The 26864-nt window shown below is 38.9% G+C and overlaps 1 protein-coding gene across 10 annotated transcripts in view; it reads left to right on the top strand.

Annotated features, from left to right (window-relative positions):
* The window catches only part of NCKAP5 (NCK associated protein 5), a 257106-nt gene that overhangs the window by 71611 nt on the left and 158631 nt on the right, over positions 1–26864 (top strand). The window contains exon 1 of one of the 10 annotated variants that reach the window (XM_054176896.1): positions 4890–5209. The exons of the other annotated variants lie outside the window; for them this stretch is intronic. Within the exon in view, the coding sequence (XP_054032871.1) occupies positions 5118–5209 (92 nt within the window). The 5' untranslated portion in view covers positions 4890–5117. Of the gene's footprint in view, positions 1–4889; positions 5210–26864 lie in introns of those variants that run through there. 10 annotated transcript variants of the gene reach the window in all.

The following is a 26864-nucleotide window of genomic DNA, read 5'->3' as shown; positions in this document are numbered from 1 at the left end:
TAAATCTAAAAGACACAGAGTCTTTATTTACATTAGTCTGGCATTTTAATACAGTTTTTCATCTAGTTATAACTACAAAGCAACATGCATATGGTGGAGAATAATTTGTAATTCATACTGTAGCCCAGTCAGTTTCTGTTTTCTTGGTTTGTTCTACTTATTTGACAGGTATTTATGGCCCACAAATTTTAGGGTCTAAAATTAGGCCAAGAGGCTTCATCCCCCACCCTGTCAGAAGCAATCATGGCACATAATCCTCCCATAATCTGATCATACCCACTGTAGAATAGTTGTCCAACTGTTGCTGTTGCATGCTTGTTCTGTACTGAGCTGCTCTTATTTGTAGTAAACACAATGCTACTTGGTGTCTGTTTGTTCTTATATCAGACTCATTTTATGCATATATACTGATCTTTGCATCACTAGACTAAACTTGCCCAGCACTTTCAGCCTGACCCTTTCCTGTGCCTGTTGCAAATGTCTTGAAGATAGGTGTGAAGATACATTTCAGGTGGGCATTACCAATTTCACAGGTATCACATATCTGCTACTATCATCTTCCTAGAGCAGGTTAAACAAAGCCAGTGAAGGGTCTGGAGAACAAGTCTTCCAAGATGCTGCTGAGGAAACTGGGATTGTTTAGTCTGGTGAAGAGGAAGCTGAGGGGAGACCTCGTTGCTCTCTACAACCCCCTGAAAGGAGGTTGTAGTGAGGTGGGTGTTGGTCTCCCTAGTATCAGGTGATAGAATGAGAGAAAATGGCCTGAAATATTGCCGAGGAAGGTTTAGACCGGGTATTAGTAAAAAATTCTTGTGATGGAGTCACTGTCTCTGATGGTGTTCAAGAAATGTGTGGACATGGTGACGACGGAGGTTGGAATCAATACGGCTGACCAATATGATCAAGTATCGATCCTTTATTGTTCCAGTATTGCAGGCCTTAGGCACAGGCCTAAGGTGTGAGTATAGCACAGTAAAGCATGGAAGAAGAGGGGATAGGAAAGGCAGAAGTGCGTAGCAAGGGAACTTCCACAACTTATATAAACTCAGAGTGCCTTGTTGGCATGGACTCATTGGTTCCCTATGAGTGACCACACATCACACTATTATAGATTATTGGTCCAACTACTGATGACACGTGAGGTTTGTTGGTGCAGGTGCATGTCCTGTTGTCCCAAGATAACTTGCTGTGTTTATAGCTACCGGTGCCTTGTTTTAGTTACAGTGCTGCAAGACAGCACTCTTTTGGCATACTGATAGCTGGCTCTGCACTTATGCTGAGCATGGCCTACCACCATGTCAGGCTCTAGGCCTGCACTGCCAGATTGCTCCCACTGCTCGTCGCTGGCATTGCCACAACATGGCTCTTTAGCACATGATTTAATAGCCATGGTGGTGTTAGGTTGATGGTTGGACTCAATGATCTTAGAAGTCATGTGTAACTGAAACAATTCTATGGTTCTATGATTCTTTTGATGCTGTCCTGAACCCTTCTATGTCTGTCTTCTTCTCTTGCCTGTTCTTCCTTCAGTCTCTGTTTATCTGGATTCTCTTTTACTTAAAACACCAAACTGAGTTTCTGAATGGACAGCATTAGAATTCTTGCATCCAGGAGAGATTGTTATTTGCTGTGTTTAGCAAAGCTTATGTGGTTAGGCACATTTCTAGTTAAAATACTGTCTGAGTCAGTTGTGGAATCTTAATCACTTTGAATCTTCAGTCTGTGCCTTACATTCTCATTTTGAAGGGTTAATCTTTGTGGAGTTCAGAGACTAGATGACAGTCCTTCTTACTCTTCAGATTAAACAATATGAAGGCTGAGAGGTAGGGTTGGATTTAGAAGATGAAGGATTAGGACTGTTTAACTAATTCTTTTGAGGATGTAATTTCATTCTATCATGCTTAAATTGAAGTGGGCCGCTGATTTCGTGATACTGTGAATATAGTGGATGAGAATATGTTTTATTTTAAGCATGTTGTTTGCTCCCCATATATTCTTATCTATTTCTAACAGAAATTTGTCTGCGGTATTGAGATTAACGTTTAAAAAGTGCTAGCCAATTCTTGTGCTAATTATGTTTATTTTTGCTACATTTTTCAGTGATATAGCTGTCAGTTTCATAAATGCATTGGGAGGAAATAATAAAGATGAGTATCATTTTGTTATTCTTTATGTTTTGTGTTAACCCTTTTCTGTAAACCCCCTTAATGTCTCTGCCATCATTTGTTGTGTGTACATACATACATACATAGCGCAAGCTAATAAGAATGCACAAGAGCACATTTTAGGCATTCTGAAAGTGTACTTGATTTACTTTCTCTTTAATGTTTTCCAAGACAATTTCTGGTTTTACAGTTAACTGTAAAGCTACAGAGATAAATTAAAATGGAAAATAGCATGCCTCCTCCCGCCAGAATATTTAGAGATAAGTCCAAATTATGATGGCAGCTAACATGCAGGTGTCTGAGCTAGCATTCAGTGAGTAACACAGCACCAGAAATAGTGTCTTTATCAGTGCACTTTCTAAGCCTTCCTGTTCCCAAGATGAATATTCTATTGACTGCCCTACACTGAGCTTGATGCAGTGCTGTTGGTCAGGATCTAAGCCACCTCATTTAGAGTTTGCTTGGTTATTTGAGCTGCAGCAATGGTTTTGATGAAGAGCATGTATCTCTTGCAGAAATGATGCTCAGCAAATTATGTTAGGCAGATAAGCAGTGCTTTAGAGGGGGAATAATCACACTTTCAGAAATTTAAAATCTGCATTTGAAAAATATATTAATTTTAAAAGTGGAAGAAGTATTATCTCATGGTAGTAATAATGTCATTGCTTTCCTGGTCCATGGACATAGAGAAGATTTGTAAAGATTGTTATCTTCTTTTAGTACAGAAGCTGACACCAGTCTAATAAACAATGTGAACACGCCATAATAATGCAGTTTTTACTTACCTTGAATTTTTGTTTCTGACTTGAAGAAAAATTTGTGTAAACACATTGCACTGTTTTGCTGAATCTAAATCAGTTTGCTTTTAAAAAAATTATGAAAGCTACTTAAAATACATATCTCTGTTGGCTGCTAAATTAAAATAATGATGCTTTACAGCTAAGCAACCAGAGAAATTCTGAACAATTTGCTAGCTAATTTTGCTGTGAGATCATACATAGCATTAAGAACTAGACCAGGGAAATATTTAAACTCTGAAAGAAAACTTTGCTAGCTACAAATTTGATCTATCTACCTGATGAAAAAAGAAATGCATGCAAATGAAAATACACAAATGAACTCTGAATGTCAAGTCTTTCCCAGGCCGACTGAATGTAATGGAAGCCATATAAATGTTTTAAGTGGCTACTGACCCCATTGTTTCTAACCTTTCACTGAGTGGCAGGACATCAGCGCTGATGTCTTTCAAAGTAATCGTCTGTGTATGCTCATAAAAAAAATAAATCTATGTTGTGCTTTGTTGAAAAGAGCCCTGTAGATACATAATCCACAGATCTCTCTGAGGTTGTGGGCAGGAGTGTGGTGATGTGAGAGCAGAGGGCTTCCTTTCGTCATTTTTTTTTAGCAATAGAGTGAAGAGTTGAGAGGGAAAAGTCCTTATTTCATTACATGGATCTCACTTGCACAGGTTTCTAAATGGAACAGGTCGGTTTGGGGCATCATGAGAACCTGTTCTGGGCAGTGCAGCTGTGGGAGCTGGATAACCCATCTAGATCTCTGAGATGGGGATTGCAGTCACCATCTTCACGTATCCTATGGAGACAGTGGAAGAAAATGCTACGGAAAAGAAAACAGAGTTGTTTGTTTAGCATAGATGTAAATTTCTATAGATGGGACTTCTCTTCTCTAGAGTTCTTAAGTGTTTTGCAAAGTAAATGCTTGTTTATTCAGTAAAACAGTATGATACCTGAGACTACAAATCCTGTTCTTGATTCTGGGATAAGCTTCATAGGGTCTTCATTAGGTAAATGTTGATCAAGCCTTTTGAGCAGCACTGACTTAATTAAAGCCAACCAACCCACCAAAACCCCTAAAAATAGCACAATGAAAATGGGGCAGGTGGGAGAGGATAATGTTGTTGGATGTCAGGAAACTGTTTTCCTCTCTGAATTTCCAAGCTGTGAGGTCTAGCCACACATATGCTGTTGATAATACAAGACCTTTTTGCAGATGCATTTTCTAAATGAGTGGGAGGGGAAAACTTTAAACTGAAAAATACTTGATAGCCATTTCCAAAGATGCCTGTCCAGTATAATGAAGTTCTCAGTCAGCACCTTTTTTTTTTTTTTCTTTGCTGAGAAGATGAAAGCTTCAGTTACCTGGTGCTCTAAGTCTGTATGATGCCAAATCGGCTTAGGAAGAAAATCTTTGGAAAGAAAAAACTCCACTGTATAATTTTGGGTTTCAAAATTTGATGTGACATAGATGATGGTATTTCAGTAAGCAAGTTGCAGGTCCGGTTCAGAATATTACTTACTGTAAGCACATTCTGATTGAGTTCTATTAAAGCTGATTTAAAAGGTTTATTGTATTAAAAACTACGAAAGAGATACCTAGCTTTCTCATAGGTGGAGTACTGGCAGGTCATATATTTGTAATTTATGAACACAGTAGATTGTTATAAACGTCATTAACTCACTCCAGTATATTTTTGCAAAGAGAACAAAAGGAAATGAAAAAGAAGTTGAGGAGCAGGAATATTAAATAAAAGGTAGGGGGGCAGGAATAATTCTTCTTGTCACATGCCTGGCTTTCCTGTTTGGGGTTTAAGAAAGTCTGGTTATTAGGATGTGGATTAGAGGAAGATTCATTCATCTTCATGATGTAGGTCAGACACTAGCAAACATGTGGTGAAGAAAATGCCTGTTTTTTCCCAGGAGCAAGTGGAAAGACTGTAGCTCTGTGGACCAGAGGACCAGACAGAATGATTAGTTTTGATGTCCTATGTACTATGCAACAGATATGAAATGTATGAGTAATGAAGGCTTTATGCAGAAGAATCTCTGACTGCACAGTGTGGGGCCATGCTAATGCTTTTTTAAAAAGCAGCTCACTTCCTGAGTAGCCTTTTGTGAGAAGTCATTTGTCCAAGTCAGAAAAAAGGAACTGTCAATGTCGTGGAACATGCACAAGAGGAGTGTCCCCGGGAGAGCCTATTCACAGGAGCCTGACTTTAATTTCATGCTAAGAGAGGCTGTTTGCAGGTACTGCGTCTTTCTGGAGAAACTTTTCTTATTGATTGTGTTAAGTCTGAAAGAATTTAAGATGAATGATACAGTGAAGTTCATAAAGCTGATTATATACTAATAGTTAGAGTTCACACTTGTGTGCAATCAATTTGAAGGGGTCTTAAGACCTCTTACAGCAGTTATATGTTGGTCTGTGGAACTGTTTCTTCTTTCAGTATTTTATGTGAAGGCTCATCATTTTTCATGCCGTGGAAAGCATATAACTCTTAATGCGTAGCAATCTGTGATTTATGCGAGCCACAAATTTAAGTGTCATTTACCCATGGTTTAGATGCTTTTGTATTTGTAATAGCTTCATAGATTTATTATGGGCTGGTTCCACTACAGCAAAAATGTTCAGAAGGCTTTCTTGATCTGATTTGCAAGTTCTGATAATGGTGGTGTTGACTTAGAAGTGAATTTCCAAATTTTATCCTTCTTCTGTCTTCTTGCTCTCCATTTTTAGTTTGAATTTTGAAATCCCTATTATTTAAAACCTTGTCATGACAATGACTTCTGAGAACTGACTGCAAATAGACCAGCTCATTCTCATTTGCATCTCTGACTGTGGATCCTTAGCAGGATTGCCTCCTTTGTAGAGGAATTTATAGTTGTCATTAAGCATCCATCCTGTTTAGAATTTTGTGGATGTTTTCACTCTTGCAGTTAACATTTGTATTTTCTAAATTTTTGCTGCTCATTTACATGTTGCTCTTTGAAGAGCTCATAGTTAGAAAAATGGTCAAGGACAGAGTGTAGTTGTAAACAGCTTTAAAATATCCACACTAATAAGCCCAATTCTAGGCGTCTTTTTTTTTAACGTTTCTTGCTTCTGCTGTCAGAAGTTGCTCAGCTTAATCATCAAAGATGTCGAATAAAAACATAGGGTGTGGAGGATTATTTCTATGCTGTAAAGTCCCAGAGATTTTAAGCTTTGATACCAAGAGAGACCCTTGTTGTCTAGGAATGGACCGTGCACAGGCTTGTAAATTGAGTGGAAGGATTGCTGGAAAATAAAAACTAATAAAACCTTCATGATCCAGTACTAAGAAGTCTTTGTAAGATGCAGAAAATCTGTCATTTCGTAATTTGTTTATTTTTCCAGTAGCAGCAGCTTCATTTCCCAGCCCTAATACGCTGGGAATGTTAAATATGAAGGTGAGTTGAAACCATAGTCAGGATCAAGCAGTGAAATCATAACTCCCAACACGTCACTGAAAGATGCGTGCATACTGTAATGAAATTAGCCATGCCCATCCAGGTTAACTAAATAGCTTTTTCACATTTTCAAGTAGTTTTTCCTCTTGGCAACTCCTCTTTCACATACCTCTCAAAATTATACTGGCTGATACTATGTTAAGGAAATTTGCTGCAGAAATTTTAGTAATGGTGATATTGATTATCTGTTCATAACACATGGAATTGTATCTTTATTTCCTGTCTAAGGAAAGATTTTATCTACCCCCTGTGGATGTTTTAGTAACTAATCTGGATGAATCAAGTTCTTCCTGCTGAGTGTAATTAAGTTTTAGCCCAATCTAATATTTTGTAGACTGCTTGCTTGGTATAGATCAGCTTAATTGCAGTGATACTTCAGCTATGAAACTTCTTTCTGGTTAGATCAGCCAACTGAAGCTATCTATCTATCTATCTATCTTTCAGTAGATGTATATAGTTCCTGCTGAAGTACGAACACATAATAAGATGTTTCAATTCCAGGAATTACGTTCCTCCCTATTAGTCTTTCTAAGTTCAACTACTGCATTTACATTTATACAAAAGCCAATTTTGGTCATATGGCAACTCTAACAGTGCTGCTTACATGGGTATGTTCCACCCACTTAGTGTAATGCAGCAGTAAAATGTGAAAATTTATCTGTAGGCTTTTCTGTATCTCTCAACACTCAGAAAGTCCTAGCAGAGGAATTCTGCGATAAGTGCGCAGCCTTTCTTTTGAACTGGTGAACTGTATTCCAGGGGATTGTTTCAGCTACAGCAATGGCTTTTTTGGCAGGTGAAGTTAATAGTTTCTGACAGGAATCACTAGGTAGGCTTGTTTTCCTCAGTTTGAGCTCTCATGTGTTAAGCTTTCACATGCTGGGCTTGCAATAACTTACCTGTATTTACAAGTCAAAAGAATTATAAATAGAACTGGTTTTGATACCTCTATTCTAAGTTTGGTTTATGAATTGTCTGTCTGTCATTGATGTAAGTTTGTACTTCAGTTTTCATCTGACTTCTGAATCACAATTTAAACCTGAGTTAAAGGCACTAATTCTTTTTAACCAAATTTTATCAATGATGAATTCTTGTGTGCTTAAGATATTGTGAATACCCTTTGTTCTTGCAGGGAAGTTACCTGGTATAAAATCTGGTGTTTAAGTGTTCCATACTCAGGAGATACCTAATTGACCATAAGCCTCTGTCAAAACAGAATTGGTGGTGTTTGGTTCTAAAAAATGAAGACACTGTATAGGAGAAATCTAAATTTATGCAATTAGTCATACAAAATCTTTTCCAGTTAATCAGAAAATCTGCTTCTACTTCTATGTTTGTAAAGGGCATAGCAAGTTTTAAAGAACTATGTTACTCAAAAGAATAAACCCTCACAAACAACAACAAAAATCACATATGTTGCCCACAGCTTGGTATGTGACACCTGCAAGTTGTGATTGCTGAAATGTGCACATGAGAAAAAAGGGAACAGTGTGACAGTATCATTTGTTCATATAATTCCCAACTTCCACTTGCAAGTGAAAAAAGTAAAAATATTGTATGAAACTGCTATTAAAGTTTGTTGATTGTGTCAAATATCAAGCACAAGTATTAAAATGAAAAAAAAAAGTATTTGTTGCAGTGTTCTGGAGTTAAATATTCTGGTGGTGATTCTAAATTGTGGAGTTGTAGCTTAGTGCAGTATAGATGAGCAGTCCTGACATAATTCCATTGTGTGGAGTATTACCAACTTGTCCAAAGACAGATACATTCCTGCATCTGTTACTAAAACTATGAGAAACTAAAAATGGAATTACTTTCATGCATAGCTTTGAGAAGTTATCTGAGTGGATGCCAGAGAAACACATAAGGAGGGTACTCATTGATAAAGAAATTGAGCACCACTGTGGCCATCTGGAGAAGAAAACTCCAAGAGGCTTAACCAGAAAGGATAAATACTGCTCTCTCACATAGGAGCTTTATTTTTGGTGTTTGGCTCTTCTGAAATATAATTAATTTAGATTGAAAATCCCCCTATAGTGGGGTAGGGACTTCTTCTGCCAACAGGCATGTAGAAACAAACAGACGTGGAGCTACTTCACAGCAGTCACAACCTAAAATGTGTGAATTGTGGCTGTCACCTGTCTGCTGTGAAGCCATATTGTTAGATGTGAATAGAGGTAAGTAGGTATTCTGTGATGAGTTTTTTGGCTCTCCTTGAACTTACATAATTCATAGGCGTACATTAACATGCACATAAACCAGCCTTTCATACTTAAGAATCTTGTCTTTGTACTGAAATATATATGTGAATATAGATTGCAACAATCCCTGTGGCTATTGATAAAGAGAAGAAGTTGCAAGTGAGGAAAAAGAATGTCTTCCAGCTGAGGATGAATGTGGTGTCTGATGTTGGAGTAAGTTATGTTAATACATGGTTAGCATTTAATTTGCTGCCCACTGTCATCTTTGTTAGAAGTCCTTAAGCAAAGGCTTTGCTATGTACAAGAAAATCATGTCTTGAACACTTCTTGTGATTTTGCATATGAGCCTGATATCCATACTAAATTTCTGATGTTCTTACTAAATTTTTATTCTATTGAGAAAAGCCTCCCACTGATTTCTGCAGAGCTGCATGCATACTTCTGTGGTGCAAGTATCTTCCCCAGGGCTACTTACATTTATAATATGGATGCTGTTAAAATTAAAATTACTTAAAGCTATTTTACTCAAACTTTATTGACCATTTAAATAGTTCTCAGCAGCTTGTTGATCTCATGTTCCTTAGAATTACCAAGATATCTCTGACAAGTAAAATCTCTTTCCAGTTACCTGGATTGGCATACTGGTGATCAATATCTTTGTGACATATTTTAAAATAAAATAAAACAAGCAAACAGAAACCTTAAAAATAAACTCCAAGGAGAGCTTTGATTTTGAACACATCATTCATCTGACATTGTTTAGTAATAGCCCACTGGAAGCATAAAACAAAAATCTCCTTTTTCGTTGACTTAAAATACACCAGAATTTCATGCCCTGTCTTCTGAGGATCTTAAGGTCTAGTATTTTACAAGTATATTTCTTTTCTCTAAGCATTGTGAGGGTCTAAATACAGTTTTTTGCCTTCTGCTGTCATACCTTGCTCTCAACATATACTGTCTTTTTGGTTTGTGAAACTGCATTAGTGTCTCTTCAGTCAGCAGTGTCCAAGCATAACTCACTGAAGAAATGTAACAGGGGCAATGCCTGTCTTGTCTGTTCCACAGCCCTCCAAGCTCTGCACAGGTATGTGTTTCACTCCTCCATACAAAGTAAGAGGAGGAGAGGAAAGCTTATGGAAGTTACCTCAGGAAATGTGACTACAATATTAAGTCTCTATCCTATTTATTAGTTATTTTTTTTCTCCTGGAAAGGAAAGCTTGTACTTACCTTTCCATTTCTACAGCTCTAGGTACCTCTGAAAGTGACGGAATGAAGCAGGCTGTAAAACTTCAACAGATAGATCTGTGCTTGGGAGGGGAAACCAGTAACTTAGGTAAACCTTATCCTCAGCATTGGTCAATGTTTTGCTTAGTCTCTGCAGTATGCATTAGCATCTTTCATGGTATAATTGGCATTAGTAATGCGGTGTCATAGAAATTGAAATGCTTCATTTTGCTGCACGGTCCCTAAATTTTTGGTAGGTGGCCCATACCATTTCTTGCTGGAAACCCATAATGGGGCTGCATTTTGGGTTAATTTAAAGGAGTTACAGCCCTGACATGAAGTCATTGCAAGAGTCTTGAACATAAGTATGTAAACAAGCAGGAAAGGACAAGAAGCGAAATGTGTTTCCTAGTTTATCAGAGCTATGAAGGAAGTTGCTATTAATTACTGGATCAGAGTGATAATACTCTTGTCTGAAGACAGGCTTGAAAAATTTGGGGCTGTTCAGCCTGGAGAAGTGAAGATTCTGGGGAGACCTTATAATAGCATTTCAATATCTGGTGGGGACCTACAGGAAGGCAGGGTAAGGACTGCTTAGGAGGGCTTGTAGTGATAGGACAAGAGGGAATGGTTTGAGACTGGAGCAGAGTAGGTTTAGGTTAGACATAAAGAAGAAGTTCTTTGTGATGAGAGTGGTAAAATACTGGAACAGGCTGCCCAGGTGTAATGGTTTGAACTGCACCATATATATAAATATCCCACATTAGTTGACCTTTGAGGGTCCCTTCCAACCCAATGTAATCTGTGAATCTGTGAAAGTGTTTGCTGTCTTTAGGAAGCACAGGCTCAGAATTAGTTCCACTTTCTCTGGGCTTTGTCTGTCTATTGTGTAGCTGGAATATAATAGGAAAAAGTGAAGGACTTTTAAGTGAAATAAAAACATACCTGCAGAGGGAATAAGAAAGCCTAAATTAGGTGCTCAGATTCCCTTTATAATGTGCAGGGAAATGTGCTGCTGAAGGGTGATTCATGAACCCTTCATGCTGAGTGACAAACCAGCTAGAGCTGACAGAAAGGCTATATCCCTTCATGGAGCTCGTGCACATAAATCAGTGCTACAGGCAAGCTGCTCAGAATTTGTCTTTCAACTGTTTGGAAGATGAAATGATGGTGGAGGGGGTTCTCTCTTCTGACCTCTTCATGATGCAGCACCTGAGCCAGAATTGGAAAGCATAGTATCTCTGTACTGCTTAGACTGGGGGAGTCTGGCATCCTGGCCTGCATCAGGAACAGTGTGGCCAGCAGGAGCAGGGAGGTCATTCTGCCCCTGTACACTGCACTGGTTAGGCCGCACCTCGAGTACTGTGTCCAGTTCTGGGCCCCTCAGTTTAGGAAGGATGTTGACTTGCTGGAACGAGTCCAGAGAAGAGCAACAAAGCTGGTGAGGGGTTTGGAACACAAGCCCTATGAGGAGAGGCTGAGGGAGCTGGGATTGCTTAGCCTGGAGAAGAGGAGACTCAGGGGTGACCTTATTACTCTCTACAACTACCTGAAGGGAGGTTGTAGACAGACGGATGTTGGTCTCTTCTCCCAGGCGGCCAGTACCAGAACAAGAGGACACAGTCTCAGGCTGCGCCAGAGGAGGTTCAAGCTGGATGTTAGGAAAAAGTTCTATACAGAAAGAGTGATTGCCCATTGGAATGGGCTGCCTGGGGAGGTGGTGGAGTCGCCATCACTGGAGGTTTTCAGAAGAAGACTTGATGGGGTGCTTGGTGCCGTGGGTTAGTTGTTTGGGTGGTGTTGGATTGGTTGATGAGTTGGACGCGATGATCTTGAAGGTCTCTTCCAACCTGGCTTATTCTATGTATTCTACGTCTGGCTAGTTTGTCCTCTTTCAGGAGGATGTCCCTTAACTGGCACATGAATGGCCTCTTCATGTAAATACTCTCTTTTCTCCCTTTAAAGCTGGGCTCCTGGAATTATTTCATTTTGCATGGGCCCCCTTCAGGTACTAGAAGGCCACTAATAAGGTCTCCCCAGAATCTTCTCTTCTACAGACTGGAAAGCCCCAACTCTCATGCTGTCTTTGTAGGAGAGGCGCTCTAGCCCTCTGATCATTGTTGTGGCACTCCTCTGGACTCTTTCCAGCAGGACCATGTCCTTCTTGTGTTGAGGGCTTGAGAGCTGGACACAGTACTCTAGGTAAGATCTCACCAGAGCAGAGCAGAATGACAGAATCACCTCTCTCAACCTGCTGGCTGTGCTTCTTTTGATGCAGCTCAGGATACAATTGCCCTTCTGAGCGGCAAGTGCACATTGCTGGCTCACGTCCAACTTTCTGTCTGGGCTTTTTCCTGTATTAATTGAATTTTGATAAAAGAGTCAAAATTTGCTCATGTTTCAACCTTCTTGATATTGTACTCAAACCATATTTTTTCTTGATTGCTGATAGCAAGGAATATAATTTTTTAAGTAGATATTATTGAGTTGGTTTATGCATTCACTTGTAGCCATGCATTAAGGGGACTACTCTCATAATACAGTTAAACAGCAAAAGCAGATAATATTGAATAATTGGGGGGGAGGGAGGGGGAGGTGAGAAAACTGTAAGTATATGATACTAAGCATTGCCAAAAGTAGGGATTTTTAGAAAGTTAAACCAAGAGGTGAGCAAAAGAACCTGAAACTGTATTTTAAAACTGACCCTTTAGGCAACTTAGACAATGAAAAATTATCATTTGGCCAGGGAGAGTTTAAATGGCAAAGAAAACTGAGATAAGATTTACCAGGCAAATGATGGTCATTGCCTCATGCCACATGGTCCTGACAGAATGCACAATTAAATGTTTTAGTTTTATTATACCTGCTTCAACTACCTGCAAGGTTATAATATTACCCTGGGAAAATGAATCTGAGTGACCTACGGCTAAGTGATGACATGAATGGTAACAAGAGACAAGAGGTGCAGTGAAGAGATGAGTCTCCTGCTTAGCCCCTGAACCTTGCTAACTATGTATGTTACAGTGTGTTTCATTCAAGTACTTAGTTATCATGTGTTCATTTTCTAATGATTCCTTACTGTGGGGTAATGTTAATGCTTCATAAAAACGTTACTTGGGCACTCGTTAGTCATGGAACAAAATTATTGTGTTCCTAGTTTACAGTATGTTGCTGTCTAAAAGTATTACAGCATGTTGATGTGTAGCAGCAGTGAAGGTGTGTGAACATGCTTGGGACTTAAGGTCTGTTATTGCTTGTCCTAACTCCCTGTGTCTTTACGATGTGTTGAGTTTACAGGTGTAAGTAGTGGGAAAATGGATGTAACTATTTTGCCGTTCTAAAATAGGTTTTTTGAGTCTTGTAAGTTGAAAGACATGAACTCATAATGCTTTCCTGCTTTCCTCTTCTTCTAAATAGAAGTTACTGCTATTGCAAGATACTTGCCTTGTTACCCAAAACATCAACCTGCATCTGGTTGCATTCCACTGAACTCAGTCAGACCCTTCACAGTTACTTCACCTGTTATCAGCATCATTTCCATTCAGCACAGCTATGCTTGCAGAAACGAAATGACCTTCCCGACACTTTCCAGGGAATGGCAAAAAAAGAACTTTTGTAATGGTTCCCAGCCAATTATTCTACTAATAAAAAGTGAAAATTGAGGAAAGAAAAATTAAGCAGAGAGCTTCCAGACAAGAACTGTCCAAACTAAGACCTAGGAAGTGGATGTTGATGATTTGGAGAAGCTAATGACCAACTAATAAGAGTGAAGTGCTCTATGATTGTTTCATGTTACTGCTATGTGAATTTTAGTCTGAAAGAAAATATTTTTTAAACTAAATGATATTATAATTGGGAAAACTAATATATGATTATTTTTTTTTGCAAGTATTTGATGCAACTAGTATGGGAAAGCCTAACACATAGTAAGATTGGTGATACTTCTTGAGGGAGGCATCCCATGAAAAATGGATTTGATTTACTAACCGTATCTTTAAAGGAGAATTACAGTGAAGGTTTTCAGATACTGCTGATTTCTTTCTCAATTGTTTACTTGGACTGGAAAGAGCTGTGTACTTGACCCACTGCTGAACTCCAGGATTTAGCTTCAGCTGACTTCACGAAAGTGCTTCTGTACAATGGGCTCCTGTTCATGCCTGAGGTCTTGCTACTTTTGTTGTCACCACACCAGCAGACTTAAAACGCTAATGATTTTGTTGTTACAAAAATATCCCAGGTAGTAGGGAAAGAAGCATATTTTGGTTCTTCAGATGCCAGGACTGAAAGAAAAATATATTTTGTTGCCCCAAAATTTCTCTTAATCATAGCAATACATCACAAACACTTGCTGTTTATTCTGCAGTTCAGTCTTCTGTTGCAAGAGTAACTCAGAGAGAGACTAGGGAAAATGACATGTGAAAGGGGAGAAGAGGAAAAATATAACAGCCATGCATAAAGGATTTTTTTCTGAAAAACATTTGATTGTACTTTTGCTTAGGGCAAAAAGAAAGACATTGCTGTTTAATGTCTTGCAGACAGGCAGTATGCTAAAATCAACCTAATGCCACTGAAGCTGAGGTCAAAATGTTTTTTTTTCATTATTGCAATACTCTGCTTCTAATAGGAATCCAAAGAACTTAAAGTCCCTTTTGTTTAAGGGAAGCAGTGTGGATGGCATCTCCAAAACATAATGTGCTATCCTAAATGACAAGTAGAAGGCAACAAGTGAAACACGCATTTCCATCTTGTCTCTTGTTTGGAAGATCAGGTGTTCCTTACACAACTGGAGATCAATTTTATTCATTATTACTTCCTGATTTGCATTAACTGCAATAACTTGATTAATCTGAACCATTAGAGTGAAAGGTTGGCTGTTGTGAGGGATAATTGTAGATGTTGATTCACTGGGCCTATTTGAGAAGTAAACTGGCTGAGCCATTTAATGAGGTTTTCCTGGAATATGTACACATTTCAAATAATTAAAATCAAATTGAATCTGAATCCCATGTAATTACAACTGAATTTATTTGATTACGTTCCCTACCAAGGACGATAGATACAAAAGGTTTCAGTAATTTTAAAGCTTCTTGCAGTTTGTAAATATTATGTCTCTGTTAATTGTCAGGTTTGAAGAGTTAATGACATCGGAAGTACTTCTGGAGCACTTATGTCATCTTTCATCATAGTTTCCAGCAGTATCCACTTAATTGCAGCTCCCATTTTTCCTTTTCTAAGGACGGTTGTGTGAACAGGTTTGTGGAAACTTAGCACCCTGTGACTATAGACTGGGGATGGACCAGAAGTGGAGCAGGTTTTGACTCTTCCATTCAAGCCCTTAAAAGAATTTTCAGTAAATATTTTCCTTGACATTCAATAAATCACTGTTTGCTTATAAAAGTGAAAGCTGAACATAGAAGAAAATGTAGCAGCCTCCTAGACCATTTATGTATTTGTGATTATTTCTGTGGTGCTCCTTATAGAATCATAGAATAGAATCAGTCAGGGTTGGAAGGGACCACAAGGATCATCTAGTTCCAACCCCCCTGCCACGGGCAGGGACACCCCACACTAGATCAGGCTGGCCAGAGCCTCATCCAGCCTGGTCATAAACACCTCCAGGGATGGGGCCTCAACCACCTCCCTCCAGGGCTTCACCACTCTCACGGTGAAGAACTTCCTCCTCACGTCCAGCCTGAATCTCCCTACCTCCAGCTTCATTCCATTCCCCCTAGTCCTAGCACTACCTGATAATCTTGAGAAGTCCCTCCCCAGCCTTCTTGTACCCTGCCTTCAGATACTGGAAGGCCACAATAGAATCATAGGGCCACAATAGAATCATTCCTGTTCATAATGGAATGTATAGAACCAAATAAGCCAGCAATAAAAGAAGGTTCTCTGTTTAAAAACAAGAAGTTGTTAATTGCTGTTAAACTAGTGTGAATTGCTGGTTAAATTAGTGTGAATGTGTAAACTTTGAAAATCTGTCCTCTGCTGTTTGTTGGACTGGACCCACAATAATAAATAGCTCAACAAAGTGATATTCAAAGTAAATCTTTAGGATAATGCAGAATAGGCTGTCAGAGTGTCTCCTGGAGAACGTCTAACTGAAGTTTATGAACAGATTTTTGTTAAGTGTTCCTAAGTAAAGTATGCATCTATTATCTATTTCAGAAGTTAAAAAAAATACTGCATTAAGATCACGAAGATTGCTTTTCATAGTGATGGATATACTCAGTCAGTAACACTTAGATAAAAAGAAAATACAATCATAAGTTCTTGTAAAAGTAACACTAATTCTCTGAGATACCATTTTCTTAACTGCAGAAATATTTTACAGCAGTCCAAATATTTAAGCAAAACTGTCCAGCAGCATTCTTTTAATTATATTCATGGGAATTCTTTGCTATTTTTTTTCCTTTAATTAAATTATGTTCATCTCAAAATTCAGGGTAGCTCAGGGTTTGAGTAAATTAAATCTGCCTATCATGTCTGTGGCAGTATCAGCACTAGACAATAATCTAGCACAAGAACTGAGCTTCTGTAGAGATTTAAAAATAGGGCACCAAAGAGGAAGCCCTGGAGCCAAATAGATAATGTACACCTGTAATGCTGTACCTAAACATTCAATCAAAATAGCAGTGAAGCTCTACAGTAGTGAAGGTAGAGTCAAAAGATTCTTCTTTTAAAATAAAAAAAGCCCCACACATTTCCCAAGACTGCTCAAACGCCACAAGACTTGGACCTTGTAGTGTCTTTCCTCACCTCTTTGAAAGTACAGTTAGGCACATCTTTAACACTGCAGATGCTGTGTATTGGTGAATTTTGGAGTTAGTATTTTCAGTAGTCTTTGTGTGAATCTAGCTATTCAGTTGTCCTGCGCTAGCTTTGAACATTTTCTCACTGAAGAAATTGGAGGATTTGTTTCTGAACTCTACTAAGACTTGTGTTCTAAGAGGTGGCCTCAATTAGGCAATTATTTTTTAAACACAGACATGTGGCTTGCTCTGTCTGTCATTCCTGTTGTATTGTGGGAACAGAGTGGCTGGAGAGCGGCCAGACAGAAAGGGATCTGAGGGAACTGGTCAACAGCTAGCTGAGTGTGAGCCAGCAGTGTGCCCAGGTGGCCAAGAAGGCCAGTGGTATCCTGGCCTGTATCAGGAATAGTGTGGCCAGCAGGAGCAGGGAAGTCATTGTGCCCCTGTGCTGAGCACTGGTTAGGCCACACCTTGAGTTCTGTGTCCAGTTCTGGGCCCCTCAGTTTAGGAAGGATGTTGAGTTGCTGAAAGGTGTCTAGAGAAGTGCAGCAAACTGGTGAGGGGTCTGGAGTACAAGCCCTATGGGGAGAGGCTGGGATTGCTTAGCCTGGAGAAGAGGAGGCTCAGGGAAGACCTTACTGCTGTCTACAACTACCTGAGAGGAGGTTGTAGCCAGGTGGGGGTTGGTCTGTTCTCCCAGGCAACCTGTGTCAGAACAAGAGGACACAGTCTCAAGCTGTGCCAGGGGAGGTTTAGGCTGGATGTTAGGAAGAAATTCTTCACTGGAAGAGTGATTTGCCATTGGAATGGGCTGTCTGTGGGGGTGGTGAAGTCACTGTCCCTGGAAGTGTTTAAAATAAGACTGGACAAAACACTTGGTGCGATGGTTTAGTTGGTTAGATGGTGTTGGATGATAGGTTGGACCTCACGATCTTGAAGGTCTTTTCCAACCTGGTTAATTCTGTGATTCTGTGTTTCTATGAAATACAATGACCTAAATGCAGGCACACTCACCAGGAAAAGAAAAAAATAACAAAAAGAGAGTTGGTTTAGTGTAATTAAATCCACTTTTAATCTGCATGGATTTTCATTTCAAGTAAAGCACTACTTCTGACTGCATTTTCCTGTAAATATTTGTACATAGGGTGGATGGCAGAATTGTGTCCCGCCACGGGAAGGTGTGCTTTCTTACTCTGTTGGGCACAGATACCTCCTGAAAACAGAAAAGTGACAAAAGTAGTTAAAGCAAAGTCTTGTTTGCTTATATTACTGTCTATATGCAAGTGGTAGTGAAAATTGCTCAGAAGCTGATTTCATCATGCTTGGAGAATGGTACCATTTCAGCAGTAGGTGAAAGAAGCATTGGCTGTTGGTGGTACAATCTTCTGAGAAGATCATCTGAGAGTGATTTGTTCTATTTTTTTTTTGTTTATTTTCTTAATAGGCCACTTTTATTCCCAGGTTATTGCATTGCTGGTTGTGATTCACAGTTCTGTCCAAATGTCAAATTCATCTTAGAGAAGTGAAGTGCTGCTGGCCTTGTGTTTATAGTTCATAAAAGTTTGGCTTTCATTTGTTTATATACCTGGCATTTTATCTTAATTTTATGCAACGTGTGGGCAGAAATACATAAAGTTTATGTGAGCTGACCATTCATTAGTGTATATATACTTATAAGTGTTGTAATTCAGTTTAATCTGTGCAATCTACACGGCTTGAAAACCTCAAGGAAAGTTTTGCATCCCAAAGTAAACACAAATAAAAAATCCATATACCTTTTCCCATGCTATTTGAAAAAGAAAGATTAACAGTTGGAACTGGCATTTCTTAGCAAGGTTTAAGTTCAACTTCCATAACCTGAATAGATTGCAGCTTTAAAAACAGTTTTCTTCAAAATCAGCCTTTCACATTTACAGTACTCTCAGATTTATATATTGCTCTGCTTTCATGTAGCATGGATAGTAATTTTTTTTTAAAACTAGGTTTTATGTATGCTTTCCCAATGTTTATTTATGTTGGTATTTCTGCATTAATTTCTATGGATACTGTATGTGATACTTTCCTCTTGAGCGTTACTAGAAAGGGGACTTGCACACAACAATTTGTTAGGTGACCTGCTTCAGTTTTCTTTCCACATCTGAAATTTCCACAAAATCTTATTTCAGTGTGATTAATCTAAGTTTGCATTACTTCCCTAAAGTGTTTCTGTTAAGGATATAAGTACTTGGCATTGTGCTGGAGTTTATATGAAAATCCTCTCCCAGCAGGCTGCTAGTATCAAAGCTAATTTCAAGTCAAGATTTCCTGTTGGAGAGGAATGTGTAAGCTCTGGGTCTGACTCTTTGAACAGAAGAGCCTTTCAGATTGCCTCTTTGTAACTGGTAATCCTGTAAAATTTTAACTCAATTCAAAGTTTTTTTTCCTACCAAGTGCCATCTACACCATTTATCACCTTATATCCTCACTAGCTTGAGTTGATTTTTTTAAAAAACTCTGAAACAGGCAGTTTCATACCTCACTGGGTAGAGTGGGGTGTCTTACTCTCCACTGACCATAATCCATGATCCTGCCTTGAGGTTTTGACCTGCTGTAAATAACACAGCCTTTGAAAAATCTCTGTTTGATAAGGAATCTGAACTCATGATGCCAGTTGCTAGTCTTCATCCAGTAGTATGTAGTAGGGACAGCCCCAGGTTTATGTAAAGCATGTAAAGCCCAGTCACACCAGTATACCTAAAGCAGGTGAAGCTCAGTTACACCAGTATCTGGCATTCCTAGGGAGTGAAGAAGGATGGTGCTTACACCCCCCAGCCCCCAATTAGACATCCAGTTTTGATGACTGAACTATGGTTTTCGGTAATCTAGCAGAAATGTAGAGACATGCATGAGTTTTGAGTGCTCTGAATTTGTATCTTAAGTTAGATTCCACGAATAACACAATATAAGGGATGCCTCTGTCTGACAGTGCTAAAGACCAGGCACACTTACAGGATATTTTGATAGATAACTACCTTCCTGTTCTGGTTTTATGTTTTTCTTCATGGAATCTGAGTGATTTCTCAACTGAAAACAAACTCTCAGGAGTAATACTCCAGCAAAAATGCTGAGTATGCCCACATATAATAAATAGGTCTGTAAGTATTCTAGCAACTAAAACTCTTGGTGCATCTCATATCCATCCATAGCTTTTCCTCCCTCTGTGGAATGTCTGGCTCGTTGCTGCAACTTGGTCGTCTTTGTAAACAGCCAGTCATGCATGCATGCGTCTGAGTTTATGATGATTGTCAGGCTCATTTGCAAATGTAGTGGGTAAAAGAAAAATAATCCAAACTTTGTAAGAAATCTGCTTTTCTATAAATCAACTTCCCTTACATTTTTAATGTACATTTCTCCCATACTGTGATTGTATCTGTAGTTGTACTAAGACAAATGAATAACTAGGTCTTATTTTTCAGCCCTTAATGCTCCCTGACACTCAGGTCCTCTAGTTTGTATTTGTCTGTGTATTGTTTGTAAGCAGGCCTTTAAAACAACTCTCTTAACAACAGCAGCCTCTGATAAATAGTTAATAAAATAAGTAAGTGATTGTGTACATTTTAAGTTAGCAACAGTTTTTTCTCTCTCTCATTTTCATCAGTAATGCCTTGATAGATTTGCTCCCTAATGAGTTCAAAATCCAGAAGCTTTCCACTTGCTCAGAGATGTGGATATTATCTATAAAATCAAGATGCACTTTCTCAAATATTAAAAGATTTGTCTTGAGCAAACAGTTAGGAGTCAAATGCTGGAAGTGATCACACCACCAGGTGTAGATTTGTCTCTCTTCTTCCCCCTGGACTGTTTTTCATTTGGAGATGCATCAGTGTAAATATCAAAATAGAAAAGCTTGTGTTTTACAGAGGAATGTGGCCTTTATTGTAAAACGAGTTCCCATATTCCTTCAGCAATTCCAGGTATGGATGGATTTACAGGTTTTACATTTTCCAACAGTAAGTTTGTTATTCTAGCAGGTTTAGTTTATGCTATTTGCAGGCCAAGTGGTTTTTCAGAATGTACAATGTACTTAGTGGCACGAAGAGTGAATGAGGGTTAAAAATGATGGAGATTAAGGAAATACACTACACTTCCTTTTAGTAATCTGAAAATACTTTGAAATGAATCATTAGCAATGAGTTTAAAAAGATACAAAAATACTGTACTAGCACTTGGCTAGTAAAGAGACTGTCAGCATCTTTATTTTTATAATAATCTTGAAATAAAGGTGGTGCTGTTTGGAAGACACTAACAAACCAGGCAAATATAGATAGTTTAAAAATTACTATTATAGCAGTTATTTTAAAAATAAAGTGAAGGTGGATGATCTAAAATGATTCTGTTTCATTTTAGCTTCATTTTACAGTCAATGCCAATATTAGATTTTCTGCAAGATGACATCACTTGCATTTGTGTCAAGTAGGATGCCTCTGCTGTGAAGGTAAATGCCAGATCTACTCCATCAGCGCTGTGCTGGTGTGCAAAACCAGCAGTGGATGCAATTTTCTAGCTGGGATATGAGTTCTACTCTCTTGCTTTATTCTTCTTTCTGCCTCCTATTGCCTGCCATCTATCTAAAGCTAACTAAGCCAGCAATGACTGTGTTTTGCAAAGTACTCACAGCTCCCATGGTGGGAGGTTTGGCCTACCCTAGTTTCTGTCAGCCAGAGTGCATCCTGTGTGCCTTTGCCCAGCTGTTCTGGCAGCAAGAGGACACAACACTGATTTGGGCTCTCGTGGTCACATCTGCAATAAACATCTTTTTCCCTTGTAGCTGCAGAACATCAAAATATGAGTGAATTTTTATAATCACATTATAAAGCATAGCTTAACTTTGTAACCAAGCAAGCAGGAGTCTTGCATGTCTCCCATACCCACAGTTATATTGCTTGTGTCCACCTGGGTGAGAGTCCTGCCTTTCTGCCTGGACAGCTGTGGATACAAAAGGACCTGATGTAGCTTCTTCTCACATTAATAGAGTCCCCTGTCATGGACATAATTTCCTGCTGTATATAGCATTTTGGCTCATGATGAAGGTAAACTGTTCTTTCTTTCTGAAGAACAAATGGAATTTTTAAAGCTTTGGTACTGTGAGATACTGCTGTTCAGCTCTTGCCCTGCATTCCCATCATGTCCAACTCAGCCTCTCTTTCATGTATCATCCTGGCTTTCTTTGCTGTTTTTCCTGCCCTTTTCCCCTCCTGGACATGGATATCTAAATTGGTTTTTCAGAAATTGGTCTCCTACATTGTAATGGTGCATTATAAGATAATGATTGTTTTCTTTCAACTTTTTATAATATTTAATTAAGGATTCAAAAGGATCTTTTCTTTGTGTTGATTCTTGCTTAGAGGGGGAAGAAGTCCCTCAGGAGAACTACTAAATTATTTCTTACTAAGGCAGGCTTGTGAGGCTTTGTTTCCACCAGATTAGCTAAAATACATGCTGTCTGTTCACTTAAGTCACAAAGGCCCTGATTCTCAGAAGTGAACTGTTAAGTTCAGTGGAATGCCTTCTGCCCCAAGTTTCTCAGTTTTGAATTCATGCCCATACAGTCTGATGCTAGTAGACACAGTAGTTTTCAGAGTAATGTACTTTTCTTGCATTCCACTGGCAGAAATGCAGAATCTTGCAAAATGCTAAGCTTGTGTTATGGGTATTTCCCAAGGTTTTCATAGTAGACCTTTGTGTCCCTTATGTGTTCTGTGAGTCCAGGAAAAAAAGTACTTCACTGGCTCATGACAAGAGTTGTTCTTGCCAATTTCAGGGATATTAAAATATGTCTATATTCCTAAGGTCATCTTCCACTTTCATAGCAGCACAAATTGCATAGATACAATAACAGTTTATAGTAAATGAGCTAACAGTATTACATCTAATGTTCATTTCTGAAGCTAGAAATGTAGGCTCTGTATATTATGTTTCCTGTTTCTTGCCTGAACTTTTGCCTAGTGAATGTACCAACCTTTTTGTTTTTCTCTGCAGTGATGCTTTTCACAGGTTGAAAAGGTTGAGGATCTGTTCCCTGAAATGGCAATCCCTGAAACTTTTTATGTAGCTGAGCCTATTTGGTTCATATTCCAAAGGATAATGGATCTACTGTTTGGGTGCATGAAAGCCAATTAAAATTGTGCCTTCATGAATTTATTCTGAATACTGCTTCTGAAAGGTGAAAACACTGGAACTAAAGTCTTCATGGCAAGGATTTATATTTCTCTAAACTTTCTTGTTATCTTAGACCTGATCACAGAAGCAGCCCTCATCACAGTATCACAGTATAACTAAGGTTGGAAGAGACCCCAAGGATCATCAAGTCCAACCTGTCCCAACAGACCTCACAACTAGACCATGGCACCAAGTGCCACGTCCAATCTCCCCTTGAACACCTCCAGGGACGGCGACTCCACCACCTCCCTGGGCAGCACATTCCAATGACGAACGACTCGCTCAGTGAAGAACTTTTTCCTCACCTCGAGTCTAAACCTCCCCTGGCACAGCTTGAGACTGTGTCCCCTCATCTTGAAAGGAGAGAGAGAGAGAGTTAATATTTGTCCATTCTTTCTGTGTCTGATGAATGTTTGATTAATGCTTCACTAGTATTTATTATTGTCGTAAAGCTGTTGAAACAGAAACTGTTAAATCAGTTTTCAGAGGGAAGTCTGAAACAAAGCCACAAAGGTAGTCTGTAACAGTGTGAAGCCTTGAAGAAGGCCTTATCAAGTCCTAGACCCATAATGTCAACCACTGGATCTTATTTTCTAAAGCAATGATCTGTGTTGATTTTGTTCTCCTTTTTAGGTGCTGTGGAAAAGTAAATCCTAAATAGTCACATTAAATATTTTTAGAGAGGAAAAATATCCCTATAGAAAAGACTGATGAGCTTTCCAATAAATACTGCTTTTATGAACGACGTAACCTTTGTTTCATTTTAGTCATGTCCCATGAGAAGTAAACAGAGTAATGTTCAACTAGTGCATTATTTAGAGATTTCTGGAGTACATTTTGAAAGTCTCATACAGAGCTCTGTCCACAGGATTCCCATTAAACACAATAGGAGCTGCATGGCTGAAGTCCTGCAGAGCAGTTTGAAAATGCATCCCGTGCTGTGTTGAAGATAGATGATTAAAGAATGAGTGCTTGAACAGGGACGAGGGAGTGATGTTGTGATTCTCCATTTAGGGCTGTAGTTAGACTAAATATCCTTCTTAAATGATCTTCTGTTGGAGTCCTAATAGCTCTCCTGTTTCTTCAAAAGAAATACCAATGTGTTACAAATAATTAAACATTTGTACCTTAGAGATATCCTTTCACTTCACTGTATGCTAACCTATTTTATTGCCGTGCCAGTGACAAGTTTGGCATACATGTGTATTCTCATGTATTTCTTTCCTATTGCTCATACAATAACACAGAGGCATGAAAGTGTCACTGCCTTTTCTTTTTCCCCTTTCCCCTTTCCCCTTTCCCCTTTCCCCTTTCCCCTTTCCCCTTTCCCCTTTCCCCTTTCCCCTTTCCCCTTTCCCCTTTCCCCTTTCCCCTTTCCCCTTTCCCCTTTCCCCTTTCCCCTTTCCCCTTTCCCCTTTCCCCTTTCCCCTTTCCCCTTTCCCCTTTCCCCTTTCCCCTTTCCCCTTTCCCCTTTCCCCTTTCCCCTTTCCCCTTTCCTTTTTTTTCCTTCCCCTTCCACTTCCTCCTCTTCCTTTCATCTTGCATCTCATTTGCACATCACTAATCTTCCCTTCTTTTCTCTTCTCTTTGGCTTTTGCTGGGCTTGCACATGTAAGTTATAAATGACAAAATGTATCTAGGCCTTTCTTGATTGTTTTTGCTTCCAGTTCACAAATAGTTTAATTCAGACTTTCTTGCTCATTGCCATCAAAGCTGATGATGCTATATATGACACTATTCCAGCACTCTTTTGTGTGCATTGTCATGTGTTTTTATTGCCTCATTATCAACTGCTTGGTTGTAGAAGGACTGTCAATATAATTGTAGAGAGGCTACCACTACCTAATGATACAGGTAATTAAGCCCTTGGAGACCATTATTGTGACCATATATTACTTGTTTAGGCCATTTTGCTATGCTGCTAGGGTCTGGAAATCTACAATCAGTAAGCTTTCCTTCTTATGTCTCTGACATGATTTGTTTTTGTGGTTGTTTTCTAAACAACTGAAATTTAAGGCCTGAATAGTAATTACTTCTACATCCTAGGTTTCTTTGGTGCTGTTTATTGAATCTGTCCTCCAGAAGGGTGAAGTCCTTTTGAGCTGTGCGCCAGTAGAATAGGAGACTGTGTTGTTCCAGGGCAGTGCTGCAGGAAACCTGCATAGAAGGAAGCAATCCTTCAGGCTCAAGAGTATTCACTATCCTGGCACTCATTCCTGGTCTGCTTTGGGGAAAACCACATGGAAGCGTTTTTATTTTTGTATTTTTCATTCCCTAACTTGATAATTTGGAGACTAATATTTGGTTGTGTGTGGTTTGGTCACCCTTGTCATGTGAGATGGTCTTTGTGACACTGAAAGTGCATCATAGCTGATCATGAAGAGAAACTCTTGATCCTACCTGACTGACAAAGAACAGTCTCATGCCCTTCTTTTGTTATTGTAGCTTTTCTGAGCTGAAATTTGGAAACTGAAAAGACATTACTAAGAATCCATGTTGTCTTTAGAAGTACTATTAAGTGAATCTTAGTTGGGAAGAGCATCATGATTTCTTGCTATTCTTTGTGATTCTCTGAGGTGACCCATTTCAAGGGGACCCAAGTTTGAAGTGGGAAACTTTCCTGTCATGCTTGAGTCCTGTGTAGTTAACATTTGCAGGAGTTTAGCCTTTTGGCCTTTGCTGTTGGCTGTACACTATCAGGAAAGGGCTGTTGGTGTCATGTGCATTCGACTTTTGATGTAAGATTTAGGTTATTGAACCAAATTGGAAGTGGTTTCTTCAATGTTTATTTTAGAATCACATTCGCTCCATTAGTATTTTTTTAAAGGCAAATAACATGTTAAGGGAAAAAGAATTGAAGAATTTAGTGCCTCTGAAGGCATCAGGTCATGTTTTGTGGTGTTTGATATAATGAAACTTTCTGAACAACTTCAATGGTGTGTATGCTTAGTAGTCACTAAATCAACCTTTCTGTACGGCAAAATATGCACGCTCAAGAGCCACTTAATCAGAAGAATTATGTACTGTAAGTGTTTTGCATATAAGTGTTTGACTGGGGAGTCAGAGGCTGAAAACAAATCATGATAATTTCTGCAGAAGGGGAAAAAAGTCTCTCCTCTTAGCTGCTGTCTGTACTCTGGACAGCTCAGGTGGGTGTTGACCACTGCACTTTGCAGTCTGAGCCTGAAACCTTTTTGATGGGCTGTGTAGCGTGAAAATGCGTAAGAACAGCTTGTTTACATTGTGCAGGGTTCAGCAAATGCTCGTTGATGACAGACTTCATTTTCCTCTTGCATTTCTCTTGTACCTACTTTAACTCCACAAAAGCTGCCTCCCTCCATATAGAATCTTGGCTATTTGTGTAAACACACAGAAATTTATGTAGCTATGTCAAGGTGGTCCTGGTACCACCTTGAAGCTGTGACTCAGAACTGAGCAAGAGCTTTTCAGTGTTGAGTGGCTTTACATTCCAGTAAATAAATTAAAGCAACAGCAGTTAGTTTGCATCAGAGTGCTTATATACAAAATTAATTACGTGTATTTGAGGGAGCTGGTAGACATATCTATTGATATGTATATGCATATGTATGTATTTGCAAACATGGGAAAGCAAATACCTGTTTCCAATGTTGAAAACAAGAAAAAAAAATGTGGAAATGGCATGATTTGAAATTAGAAATATTTTCAGTCTGATTGTGTGGTCATCTGCAGATTTTCTGATGCTTTTAGTTATGCTGAATCACTGTAACTGTTTCTGGTGTTTCTAGCATGAAGAGAGTTTGGACTTAGGAGCTTAGTTTATGCTGACATGAGAATTAGCTTTCTCTACACGTCTGGTTATAGTTAATGAAAATATCTCATGTCCTAAGGTCCCAAATGTGTAACATGCAAGTTGTAGGAGGAGCAGCAGTCTTTCCATTTGAAAAATCCTTTCAATTGCCTGTGGGAAGCTTTTCTGTGAGGCTTAGTCTTGGACTGTTTTTCATTTTTGCTCTCCATGCCTGTAACTTACAGACATTGCAAACTCGTTTATG

The sequence above is a fragment of the Dryobates pubescens genome, chromosome 2 (genome assembly GCF_014839835.1).
Source record: "Dryobates pubescens isolate bDryPub1 chromosome 2, bDryPub1.pri, whole genome shotgun sequence".
Classification (NCBI taxonomy): domain Eukaryota; kingdom Metazoa; phylum Chordata; class Aves; order Piciformes; family Picidae; genus Dryobates; species Dryobates pubescens.
The sequence above is the reverse complement of the archived record's forward strand: the minus strand, read 5'-3'. Positions and strand labels throughout refer to the sequence as shown.